The sequence below is a fragment of the Pteropus vampyrus genome, unplaced genomic scaffold (genome assembly GCF_000151845.1).
Source record: "Pteropus vampyrus isolate Shadow unplaced genomic scaffold, Pvam_2.0 Scaffold465, whole genome shotgun sequence".
In the NCBI taxonomy this organism is placed as follows: domain Eukaryota; kingdom Metazoa; phylum Chordata; class Mammalia; order Chiroptera; family Pteropodidae; genus Pteropus; species Pteropus vampyrus.
The window spans coordinates 793611-807213 of NW_011889246.1; the positions used below are offsets into that span (position 1 = coordinate 793611).

The 13603-nt window shown below is 44.0% G+C and overlaps 1 protein-coding gene across 9 annotated transcripts in view; it reads left to right on the plus strand.

The window, feature by feature from the left end:
* Positions 1-12735, plus strand: part of FANCC (Fanconi anemia complementation group C) — a 240373-nt gene extending 227638 nt beyond the window's left edge. For 7 of the 9 annotated variants that reach the window (XM_023524466.1, XM_011382206.2, XM_011382205.2 and 4 more), the window contains 2 exons: positions 3267-3473; positions 8501-12735. In XM_023524466.1, coding sequence (XP_023380234.1) covers positions 3267-3473; positions 8501-8644 — 351 coding nt within the window. In that variant the 3' untranslated portion in view covers positions 8645-12735. The remainder of the gene's footprint in view (positions 1-3266; positions 3474-8500) is intronic. The other 2 variants (XR_002777595.1, XR_002777594.1) reach the window with 2 other exon arrangements.
* The last annotated feature ends 868 nt before the right edge of the window (positions 12736-13603 follow it).

Genomic DNA, 13603 nt, shown 5'->3' on the forward strand with positions numbered 1-13603 from the left:
GGACTTGGTCATTTTCTAAATAATAGAGCAGCTAAATACAGGCCTGGCTAACTATCTGTGGCAAAGACAGTTGTTATTTTATGTGGAATATAATAATTACAGGAAGCAATGCTCTGATTAAAGGCACTGGCACCTCCCTTGCAAACATTTATTTGTTGGTTTTTAAAACTTCAACTGCCAGTGCTTTTTGCTGATTTTAATCATTAAAGGGAGCAGGTTCCTTTATGTAAAGAGCAGCACTCCTATTTGCTTGATGTTTTCTGTTGTTTGAAAAAACTAGAGACCAGTACAGATATGTCTGTATATTATACTTGTTTAAAGGCTTGCATGACAGGGTCAAGAGTTTGGGATTTTAAAAAGTTAAAGTTTGGCAATAATTTATTTTGGATAAAAAATAGAACACTATTTAGAACTAACATAAATCTACATATGTATCTGAGGATCGCTATCTGATTAAAAAGAAAGCTTACTATTTCTTCCCTCTTAAAAATATCACATTAAACTAATGAAGGAAAATCCTAATATATGTTTTCATGATCTTAATTTGGATAGTAATTAAAATGTGTGAAGCTCTATTGATTCCTAAAGCCCTCTTATATATACTTTATATATGTATAAGCTAAGTTGGTAAGTTATGTGTTAAATTCCATATCGATCATAGAAATTAACAGATTCACTTTTGAAGTACAGAGAACTAGATCATCTGATAAGATGTATTTCTAGAAAGTTCTGCATTGGCACATCTTTCCACTAGTTATGTTGCTCCTTTTTAAAATAAAACCTATGCAGAGTTCTTACTCGGAGGATGCTTTGGCGTCCTGGATAAAAATGGACTAGCACACTCAGAGTAGGTTAGTGCCATTATGTCCATTTCCTTCCTAGCTGTTCTGTCAGAGGTAGCCATTTATTTCACCTTGTGATTGAAGTCCTGCTTCACGTTTTGATCCCAGAATCTCTTCCTCCCTGCTGTGCCCCACCTGAGGCATTGGCATGTATGCTGTGCCACGGAGCAGGTGGGGCCCAGTTTCCCTAGTTTAACTAGTAGTACATACCTCCTACTCTCCTAGGTTTGTGAGCTTTAATACCATTGGTCTATTGGATGACTTAAAAAACTGTCTTTTGAAAGCATGACTGTGAGCTTTGATCAAGCTCAACAATATCTGTGCCTTTGCCTTAAAAGGAGCAATTAAATCAGGTACTATGTTATACACAGTAGGATACCATGGCTGGTATTGTTGCCTCTGCTGGCTGTCCTTGAGGTTCACGATCAGGGGAGCAAGGAGTAACTATCCGTGCCCGGAATGTGCACTGCTGCACAAAGGCCTGCCCCTCTCTGCAGACCGTGCTCCTGCCCGCCAGTGTTCATCTTCCTTCGCTAACTTTGAATTGGATCGTGATAAAAACAAAAAACGTCTATATTTGTATACTCTTAAGAATTAGGCAAGAGTTTATACACTTTAACCCTATCATTCCATTCCTGGCAATTATTCTAAGGAAGCAATTAAACATCCTTATGAAGATATATGTACAAGAATATCACAGCATTGTTCATGATTGCAAAAATTGGAAATGGCCTAAACTTTCAATAGTAAGCATTCTGACTAAATAAAGCATGGTACATGCTAGCTATGGAATAGCATTCTACCATGAAAAATCATGTTCTTAAAGAGTATGTGCTATAGATATGGTAAATTGCTTAAAGTACATTGTGAAGAGAAAGCTTTAAGAGAGAAAATATTGTGTGTAGTGATTTCTGTGTTCACAAGGCATAGAAAAAAGATGAGAAGGCTATAAACCTTGTTTTTAACAATGAGTCTCTAGATGGTGGAGTTATACGTCATTTTAATTTTTTTCTTTTTACCTTTTTGCTTACATTTTCTACTGTGAGCATATATAAATTTTCATGATGCAGGATAAAAAGTAATACTTAGAAAAGAATGCTTATTTCTTTCTCCTGAAAAAATTAGAAAGCATTTAAAGCTATTGGCATCAGGGAGGCATTTGAAGGGAAAAAACAGTCTGGGATGAAATAGAAAGGAAGATGATCAAGTCTTAGGGAATACCGGACAAAAAGAAAATGGATATGAAGGCATAACTTCTTAAGCCCTGACATTTTTGTAGACCCGTTTAGATCGCAAGACGGTCTTGGGCTCCTGTAGATGGCCATCCGCCGAGGGCAGGCTGGGCCCAGCTGAGAGAAGAGAGATGGTAAGAGTGGCCCTCTCCTGTCGGAACACTGCCATTCTCCATGGAAGAGCCCCGCGGTGCAGTTTCTCACGGTCCTGTATTGTCAGAATAGCTCACACAGCACTCCTAGCATACTGGAGTTTATGACAGACTTCATTGAATGAGGCCTCAACGTCCAGAAAAAAAGACCCACACAAAATCCATAAAATTGGTCATGGGAATTCTTAGAATAGGCCTAAGTATTCTTTAAAAAATGATGGAACGTAGCTGTTCATTAGTTCCATGTGGCATTTTGGATCTATGGCTTTCAGTTTTTTGCTTTGTTTTCCAAGTTACAATTTGATGTACCATTCTTACAGCAAGCAGAAATCTCAGCATAAAATAAATATTTTTAATGTAAAAACAACCCACATACCTATAACAATCAATTATTATGTGGATTCTACAGACTCATGACTACTGCTTGAGCTTTAAACTTGTATGAACAGACTATCCCAGTGTCTAAAACTCTGTGTGTGTGTGTGTGTGTGTGTGTGTGTGTGTGTGTATGTGTACGTACGTCCGTCCGTCCATCCGTGTCTGTGTCCGTGTGTGTGTTCGTCCTCCTCTTTCCCACCCCACTCCCAACTATAGCAAAAGGCAAAAGGCAAACCTCATTCTTACCCGAACACTGGCACAGTGGCAGTCTGCTTGCATGGGGCTTTAACTGATCTGTGGCTGTGATAGTGAGCTAGCCTTCAAGAAGCCTTTTTGTTCTTTTTCTCACAAAATAAAAATCTGACTACATTTTGCTTAAGACTTTTCTCTGTTTCCTTTCATACAAAAAAGGTCAATTCCTGGCATGGTGCCCTAGCTGCTTAGTGAGCGAGGCGAAAGAAAGTCAAGAAAATTCCATTCCGCCCATTTGAATTTGTGTGGAGCAATGTGTAAACTGAGACATGGGCCGCCTCTGTCTGCCCTCCCTCAGGCACCGGTTCTCTTCTCTTTCAGGGAGTTGCTTCAGAGCTCCAGATAAATCCTAGAACCATACTTGTCCTGACTCTTCTCTAATCTCTCACCTTTGAAATCATACTTCCCAGGTAGAGGTGAAGTCAGTGCTTGGCCGCCTCATGAAGCTGCTCAGAAGGCCAACCCTCTCGGCCAGGGAGCTACAGACAGCAGCAGGAGAAAGCCAAGGCGGTGACCCCAGGCCGCCTGCCTGTCGACAGTTGATCAGGTGCCTTCTCCTGAACTTCCTGCTCTGGGCTCCTGGAGGCCACGCAGTTGCCCGGGAAGTCATCGCCCTCGTAAGTCTCCCCTTTTCTAGCATCCTAATTCTCATTCACATTCTACCCAAGGGTCAGGCTTTTGAAGAGTGTGCGTGTGTGTGTGTACCAGGATACTGTCCAATCATGGATGGGTAGGCAGTGAGGTGGACAGCTGGGACAGACCCCAGAACCTGCCCAGCACAACAGCTTCATGTCACAGAAGAGAAAATGGAGGCTCAGAGAAATGAGGTGACTTCTCCCGGGTCACATGGCTTACTGCCCGAGCCTGTAGTAAAAGCTAGGTCTCCTGTCTCCCCCTTCAATGCATGAAGAGAAATAAGACTTCAGTGACAATGTGCTCACTGCAGTAGTTCAAAGAATTTTGTTCATTAAATACAAAGAGTCCTTCTTGAAGTCTAGCTGACATAGGGACTAAAGAATGGTTCAGGTCAAAAGTGAGCAACATTTCATGGCATTGGATTAGCCAGTGATTTCTTGGATAATAACAGTAGAGGCACAAGCATCAAAAGAAAAAATAGATGAACTGAACTGCATCAAAACTAAAAACTTGTGTGCATCAAAGAATACTCCCAAAAGAGGGGAAAAACAAATCACAGAATGGGAGGAAAATATTTGGAAATCACATATGTGGTAAGAATACCTAGACTATGTGAGGTATTCTTACAACTCAACAACAGAAAAATAACCCAATTCAAAAATGGGCAATGGATTTGAACAGACATTTCTCCAAAAAAGATGTACACATGGCCAATAAGCACACACAAAAAAAATGTTCAACATCACTAGCTATTAGGGAAACGCAAATCAAAACCACAATGAGGTATCACTCCACACCCAGGAGGATGGCTGTTATAAACAAAACATAACCAAAAGGTGGACACATCCCAAATGTCCATCCGCAGGTGATGAATGAACAAAATGTGGCCCGTACATACAATGGAATATTCAGAATGAATGAATGAAGCCTTGACTTATGCTACAACATGGATATACCTTCAGGGCATTATGCTAAGTGAAATAAACCAGTCACAAAAGGATAAATATTGTATGATTTCACTTATATAAGCCACCTAGAATAGATAAGTTCATAGAGACAAAGTAGAAGAGAGGTTACCAGGGGCTGAGGGGAGGGAAGGATGGAGAGTTAGTATTTAATGGATACAGAGTTCCTGTTTGGGATAATGAAAAAGTTCTGGCGATGGATAGTGGCTGTGGTTGTACAAGATTGTGAATGTACTTCAAGCTACTGAATTGTACACAATGATCTGTTGTGTGTGCATTTACAAATTGCACACCTTCGAAAGCCATTTGGGGTAGGAGCACTCCATTGATGAAAGCTAAAAAACGTCCGTATGTCTTTGTACCACACAGTTTTATCTCTGTCCAAGTATAAGTTGTAATAGTCACCCTTCAACCACTCCCTGGTGATCAAGGTCAACATCAGCAGGGATAAATCGTGTTGACAGCATGTACGCTTGATGTATTGTGATGAAAGTGGTACTTTACCTCTGTAGTCTTCTTCCCCAAAACCTATAACCCCAGTCTAATCATGAGGAAAAATCCAAACAAACCCCAATTGATGGACATTTGACAAAATATCTGACCAGTACTACCCAAAACTGTCCAGGTCATCAAAAACAAGGAAAGTCTGAGAAACTGTTATAGCCAAGAGGAGCCTAAGGAGACAGGACAACTAAATGTAATGTGATATCTTAGGTGGGATCCTGGAACAGAAGGACATTAGAGAAAAACAGAGGAAATCTGAATAAGTTTGGACTTTTTAGTTAATAAAAATATATCACTATTGGTTCATTAAGTCTGACAAATATACCACACTAATGTAAGATGTTAATAATGAGAAAACTGGATGTGGGGGATGTGTGATTTCTGTATTATCTTTTCAGTAAAACTATAAATCTAAAACTTTCAAAAATAAGTTGTTTTAAAAAGTCAACAGCAGGCATTTTTGAATCATGAAAGTGTTGGCAGCATTTTTGTCACGTGACCACTGACCTCCTGCCCATGCTCTGGACACCTGTGGGAGCCTGCCCGCTCCCTCTCCCTGGGGAGCACCTGTTCTGCTCCTCTCCCGTCCTGTCACCCTGGGATTGAGAACACAGGCCAGGGAGATCACAGCCCAGCGCTGCCCATGGCGTGTAAGAGAACGTGACCCAGATAAAGCTCCTCAGAGACACCCAAATCTCTGCTTCAGTCATCTCTGCCTCATTTCCATCTGTTCCAGGCAAACAGTCCACATTCAAAATGGACCACACTCAGTACTCACTCACAGAGAAGCTGCTGTGATGAAGAAGCTAGATCATGTCACAGAGTTCAAGTTTGCTGCCTGTACCAGGCAGCCCATTTCCAGAAAACAGTTCAACCTCAGCCATACATTAATACCTGATGCTGAGGGAACACGGAAAACCCCAGTGCATCTTCATTAAATTTTATAAGTAACTCAGCTGCAAAAATTCATTAAAGGATAAAATGCCAGTGTTTCTCGTCATGCACTAGCTTCTTAGCAGGTGGGTGCTAACTATCTGGGCATCTTGAGCCCATCGTAGCTCAGAGAGCTTTCTGGACACTATCTTTACAGATGTTTTGAAACTGTTTTTACTAACATACCAGCCTTCCTAACTCAAAAGCTTTTCTGCAGTGGTCGCCTGACAGGCTAAAGGCAGCTTGGCTAGTGCAGCTACAAACAGGACAGATGGAGGAGTCCTCTGCACAGTGCCAGCCTCTCCTGGGCTTCTCCTCGTCTTCTCCCTTCTCGTTAGTTCCTCTCTCTGCAATCACCCTGGAAGGAGCCCTGAGTCAGGTCTGCTTGGCCTGGGAGCAGGTGGCGGCCAGACTGTAGACATAATTGGCTTTGGTGGGCAACCTTTCTGTGCCAGCGGCTCTGGCTTCACCACCCTGGGACCTAGGCCCAGGCCCAGCTCTGATGTGAACTCAGGCCCAAGCAGAGCCAGCCCCCATGCCTGGGTCCTGGTCTTGTCCCTTTTGTCTCAGCATCAGCTTTGGAGAGCTGTGAATGCTCCCGGCTGGGGGACCTAACAGCAGGGGCTGTGTGTCTGAGCCCTGTCTCTTCACTGCCTTCCATGCCCTCTCTGAGTGGGGACCCCATCTTGCTGAGTAGCTCCATTTCATTACAGGCGTCTTATTCCTCTAGCTCCTCCTGCTGTCCCTCCCCCACCCCTGGCCAGCCTCTGCCAGCCCACTGCTTCCTGGGGCTCCTCACACAGGCCCCAGGATCCACTCGCGCTGGCCTTTGGCTTCTGAGAGTTTCCGCCTAACTCATTCCTCAGATTCCCCGTGCCTTCCTATCTCTTGTCCTTCTGCTTTTTTACCCCACTCTCTTCTCTTTGTCTACCGTCCTTACTCTCTTCTCTGCACCTCTGATGAGGATGAGGCAAGAACAGCCTGGTTGGTGTCTGGATTCCTCCTGCCCTTGAGGTTTATCCTCTCCTGCCTCCTGGCCTGAGTTCATGTTTCTCTCTCCTTCCCCTTCCGTCTTTGGTGGCTGGACCATAGCAATAACAGCTAAAAGTTAGCTAGAATCTGAAATACGGAGTTCAGTCCTGTAGTTGCTGAACTCAAAATGAACTTAACCCGTCTACTGACACGCCTCGACCAAGCCCTGCAAGGATGCAGTTTCCAACCTCGGCTGCAGTTAGGTTTCTGTATGTGACTGGAGACCTTGAATGGTACAGTGTGGGAGTTGAGTTGGTTTGCAAAGATGATGCAAAGATGATGTGTAATTAGATCAGGTGACCTCCACATTCATCTGTAATGGCTATGTTTCCCTGCTTCTGGCTTGGGGGAGCCCCTGGGATCACTGGGCAATGGTGCAAGAGGCAGTCTTCACCTAATCTACTACTAAGTAGTAGATTAATTGTTTTGTTATTAAGGTGTACCAGGGAGGCTCATGTTATTTCATCCACAAAGGACAGAGACTGCATGTGACGAAACTCATCTACAGCATCTGTGGTTTCTGAGTAAAAACCAAGTGATGACAATACAGCCACCAAGAGCCACAGTGAACCCCACCTGAGCTGGCAGCCTGCCCCCTTCCCCCTCCAGCAGAGCCCCAGTAGATGGCTGAGTCTAACGCTGGAAGTATGCCCCCACCCCTCCCATGCTGCGCTCACCGAAGCTCACATGAGGCCAGACTGTCTGCCTTGACTGACAGAGATGGGTGCCAGGAAGGGTCCTGGGCTTAGGGTAATTCCAGGGGAACTAGGATGGCTGGTCACCCTACCAGAAGAGCCTGATGTGGAAACAGAGAGGAAGCTATCTATGGGCTGCTGTGGCTACTTAAATATTTGATGGAGGGTTCAATATAAACTAATACCCATAAAACAAATATGTAGATTACTCTAAAAAACCAATGGCTTCTTAATGTGGCATATGTCTAAAAAAATCACAATAAATTCTTCATGCAGCTAAATTGTGAGATTCTTGCCCTTCCCTTTTTGCTGAACTTAAATTCTTAGGAAATTACTTATGGGCACTAACAACTCAATGCCTTGAGGCTGTATTTAGTGGGACTAACAATTCCTGCATTTCCTGCTTCCCTTGAGAATCAGGTGTTAAAACCTTATGCCTTTAAAAAACAAGTGGCCTGGTTACTGACCCAAGAATGCCATTTGTAAAGCTGTTCATGTGAAAACAGGTGGCATTTTCCTTTCAGCATTTTCCAGTTCTCATATTAGTGTAAGCCTTTTACAGAAAGTCAAGCCCCAGCATGTTTATTTGCTTTTTCTCCCCAAAGCGTGTGACTGGCATTCCAGGAACTGTGGTGCTTGCTTGTAGCCATTCTTTCAGGACAGCGTGATCATCAGGAAATGACTCTGCTCAGTGGATGGCCAACCTCTGAGAACAGACTTGCTTTGCTAGTCACCTTGAAAACAAAACAAGAGCCCTTTGGAGCTGACAGGAATGCGGCTGCTTTTTTGAGGCAGGATGGTTACAATTGGTCCACTGGACAAAGAGACGAATCTGTCTGGAAAGTGTTTTAATTTGGCTTCTCTCTGTCCTCATTGCAGATGGCTCAAACTGATGAGGTAACCCATGAGATTATTGGCTTTCTCGACCAGACCTTGTACAGATGGGATCGTCTTTGCGTGGAAGCCCCAACATCAAGAAAACTGGCCAGAGAGCTCCTTACAGAACTGCACGCAAAAGTCTAGCACAGATTCGTTGAATGTTTAGCTGCCATGCAGGGCCCAGGCTCTCTGGAGCCACTTGATGAAATGATGGGATCACTTTATGTTATGAATAGCCTCTGTGAGCTGTAACAATGAGCCATAAATATCTTGGCAAGATCTGGCAGCACATAGTTTAGAAAATGAGAAGACAGGTTCTTTAGCCCAAACTCAGTCAGATTTATTCACTAATGACTTGGATTATGCCTTTAGCACTCTGTGTACCTACTCAACCTCGATGTCAGTTAGAGAATCACTAAAGAAAAGGCTTGGATGGGAGGACAGATTTTTGTTTCCTGTTTTTCCCTTATCAAAGCAAGGTGCACAACTATTTGAGTGTTTCAAAGTCTTTTGATTAAGAACTTGATATGAACCACTGATCAGTTTAGAAAGTTATCTTAATCCTTTTCCACACATCTCTTTTTTAGAAGTCAGGTCGTTTTTGGTGTTTCTTTTGTTTTATTTTTTATTTTTATTTTTGCAGCAGACAAAGTAGAGGGTTTTTTTTAAGGAAATGGTACCAAGCCAGGAGACACAGCTGAGCTAAGCACTCAAAGATCTGGCTCCCCGAAGGCCTCTAGGAGATAGGTTATTATAGAGGAAAACTCATTAGTAGCTGAGAGAGCTGGGGTCGTGGACTCTACTGATTGGTTGGAGCTAGGATAGGAGGCAGTTGATAATTGCATCATGATGTCAGTCATGGTGTCGTTCAGTCTGGTTTCAAGGGGATGCTGGTAGGGTCATTCCATCTTCATGGGTATGGAGCTGCAAGATGTCATCTTTAGTTTGACCAAAACTCTGTTTCTGGTCAGTAGACCTGAGGCTTTTTTCCTAAGTTACCATTGGAGGCGATCTAAGTCCGTCATTGTCCCGGTGGTGCTGGGGGGCCTTGGTCCTTTCTGCTGACGCAGTAAAGAATTAGAGATCAGCAAAGTTTAGGAAAAGTAAGATTTATTGAAGTATGTTTCAAGAGAAATGGGTTACACCAGAGAGGGCTGTAGCCTCCTGGTGTTTATTTTAATCCACAGAGATTTGAGATAAAGCCACACTCTCTTGTTTCCCTAAGAAATTCTTCAGCAACAGGCGTTCCCCTGGGGCACCCCCTGGGCAGGCCAAGGGGAAGGAGAGCCCACTGAAGCCCAGTAGCAAGTAGTTGTGACAGCGACCACTAGTGAATGGCAGGCAAGTGTGCTGGCCCTGCCGTGGAGAGCAACCGTGCTTAGCAATAAAATGAAAACAGTTCTAGTGCTAACTCTCTTTGCTTTATGTTTACTAAACACTGACTGCTACCAAAAGAGTTCATATTGCCTCAAAGATGGCTGGTGGGAGGGTACACAACTTGTTCTAGAAACGGAAGAGATTACATATCAGTTGTCTTGTTAAGTGAAATGGGAACTGGAAATTTCTAATAAGGAATTGGTATCTCCAAGGTTAATATTTGTTTCACATGAGTTGAAGATATTTTTTCTTTTTAGGTTTATTCTTGTATTGATTGTATGCTCTTTTGTGTATATTCTGTCAAGTGAGTCAGATTTTCTTTTATGCATTTGATGTATGTATTAGTAATCTCTGAATCTCCCTGTCTTGGCTTCTGTTTGAAGTATGAGTAAAGTTTTGTTAGATTGGAGGTTGAGCTTTTAGGAGAATTATTTGTTTCAGTATATGCATCCACCCAAAGATCTGAAAAATTCCAAGAACTTTTGACCCGAGCCTGCCTTTTGAGAAATGTTACCGTGTGAAAGGTATACTGTTAAAATACTTTCACCCCAACTGCCATCATCATTACTTTCATATGCTTCACTTGGAGTTCAGGACACCTCACCTATGTTGACTTTTGCCATAGAAGCTGTGATCAGTCTCTGTGGACGTGAAGAAAAGGGCTCAGTGTGGTGGTGGCCAACAACTCTCGAAGCGAGCGCCCACTGAAAACTGACCTTCCTTTGTGGAGTGTGCTTCCATGTGGACATCCATTCACACAGTTTCATAGCAAACAATAAAAACAAGATGGTTCTCCACCTCAGACCATTGAAGCTGGATTCTGGAAGATTTCTTTCCTGTCCTGACCACACCTCAGCCTTTTTGTAGTATGTCCCAATCCCTTTACAAAGCCTCTGAGTTCTCCCAAGCCTCGGCCATTTGAGCTGGCCACCGAGCAGACTGACTGAGCTGGCAGAACTTCAGTCTTCACCTCGGTGAATGCCCAGCAGCCTGGCCATTCCCTGTTTTCCGTGAATCTTCACTGTCTGTGAAGACTTTCTACAAGGAGATAGTAGGCTCTGGTTTACTGACTGATGTTATTTTCTCCCTTTGCCTTCCCCTGCCTTGACAAAGGTGCTGACGAGGCGGGGAAGGCTCCCGGTGGAAACGAAGGAAAGCCGCGTGGTGAAGGGTGGCGTCCCCCAACCCAGATGAGTAGCCGGGAAGCCATGCCAGAACCGCTGACTCCTTTGGAAGCCGGAGTCACTCATTCCGTTCACTGTCGTGAGGGTGAGCACAGATGGCAGAGAGTACACAGTGGACGGGTAGGGAGTGACACCCTCCCCTTGAAAACCAAGGATGGATCCTTTGTGTGTCCTCAGCTCTTCAGCAGGCCCATGCCCAGACTCCAGGAAAGAACCCAGTCAGCATAGAAAGAGACGGGCTGGGATGTATTCAGTAAAGTCTACCTACTTTTCCTGTTGCCTTGAATTTTTGGGAAAGTTCAGACATGGATTCTTTCAATTTTTTTGAAATATGTTCATAGAAATAAGAATCTAGCTAAAAATGGGCTCTGGCGAAAATGCACAGTGAACCCACGAAGACCACTAAGCCTTATTCCCTCACTGGAGAGCTAAGCACTGAGGCCTGAGGTGCATGTCAAGTGGCATGGCTGAGAATAGAGGCCACATTGGGGGTTTGCTGGAAGTGGGGTTCTTTCCACCACAGCATCTGTGCCGGACATATGCTTTCTGCTTCTGCCAGCAGAATATCTGACAAAGAGTGGCTTAAACAAGGAAGACACCTGATGGCCTCAGACACAGACTCCCAGAAAACTGGCTCCTTCAGCCACTCAGCAGTGTTACAGCTTGGAGCTGGCCTCACTGAATTTCTGCTGGCTTTCCTCTCCATGTTGCAAGAAGGCTGCCAAGCCTAGGCTTTGCTGGCAACATCCGAGAAGGAAAAGGACAGCAGGTTTCCTCATCTTCCCCACCAGGTACACCAGACCTGCCCTTAAATCACAGGCAGAACCCAGCCACAGAAGGATGGGGAATGCGGCTGCCCTGATGGGCTAAGACCAGGGTCAGATTTATCAGGACACCAGTGAAGCTTGAGCTTCAGGGCCTTTCACTGCCCGGCCACTTCTAAGGCTCTGGAAGAGGCCCCAGCTCCCTTGGCCATTCATTTTTTTGTAAAATTTGTAAAGAGATTTTAACTGCAACCAGTAAAAGTAAGTCTGTACATTCCTACCTACTGGGCATCACAGGGTTGGCCATGGGCACTTCCAGAGTCCAGCTGAGGGGACTCTGAGGTTGCTTATCATCACTTTAGAGCAGAGTCACTGTGGCCATCCTAGTGAAAAGAACAGCTTCCAAGAACTGTAGCTCAGGTAGCCTGAGACACAAATGCAGGTCCAGGGGCCATGTCATCTGAGATATGTGGGTACACAGGAGAAACAAGAAGGGATGTGTGGGAGGAGTCCTTCCCAGTCCTATAGTTTGGGTCTGTAATGAATTTGACAGAAATTTTCAGAGATCTGACAACAGCTTTAAAATTTTACATTACTAATAGCTAGCTATGATGTTCAGAAATTTTCTTAAGCCTTAATAATGAAGTTTTTTATACAGCATGCTGGAGAAAAGACTGAATTATCTTTCTCTTCTCTTTATAGAAAATGCATAAAATCACTGTCCTAAGAAGAGGTGATCAAAAAGGACAGAGCCAAAATCTGTAGGGAGAAAAGGCATTATAGAGCACACATTCACATAGGTTACATTATGCATTGGGACTTTGTGACATTTGTAGAATTGTTACCATTATAAAGTTTATAATTTGTCCTACATTATTTCATTCTAAATAAAAAGTCACAGTTGTGCCTACCTTTGTATTTATAAAATAAAATCTTTCTTAGAAAAAACTTCACTCCCCAATTATAGAAGCTTCAGGCTGCATAAAATCTCCATAGCTCTGCCCCTGAAAAAGACCAATCATGGTTTATCCTCTGGGCCTGGGAATATTGCCACCAGATAACGTAAAAGCTGGGGTCCCATTGCCAAGGAAGAAAGGAGTGACTGTAGGGCAGGCAGAGGTTGCTCAAACCAAATGAAATGTATCATATACATGTATGTTTTTCCATAAGCCTGATGTGAATATCACCTCTCAGTATAATCTGAATTGTTCTGTGCATTGTTCCCCGTCTCTGAAGACAGAACTCGTCCCACAAAGCACAGCCCACATCCTCTTGCTCGCTCTGCTATTTCACAGATTCTTGGCCCTTGCGCTGCAGCCTCCATAGGCTCCCCTGGGAGATGGAATCTGCCCAGCTCCATTTGGTGGCTCATGCTTCACTGTGGCTACTTACAGGACCCCAGGTGGCCCTGCTTTACTGAGGCCAGACAGCATACACGAGCTTTCTGAATGGTCAGTTTTCTTCCTGACATGGGACACTGGAGGCCTCTTATTTCCAGAAGGCATCTGAGAAAGCAGATGGCAAATGGATAAGCCACGTTTCTGGAGAAGCCCCTTGCCTGAGCATCCCAAGGGCTGGCTCTGTTTTATTGGTGTTTTAGCCCTTCTCGCTGGTGGGACAGGAGTGCTGGGACAAAAATGGGAAAATAGCCAGGGGACAAAAGAAAGGCACGTTTTTTGTTGAAGTGCAGGAGTCAAGAACAGGGACTTGGGGGAGGTGGAGAAGATGCAACCACAGCAGCGGGCCAGGAATGCAAAGAAAATTGGACCTGAGCCTGT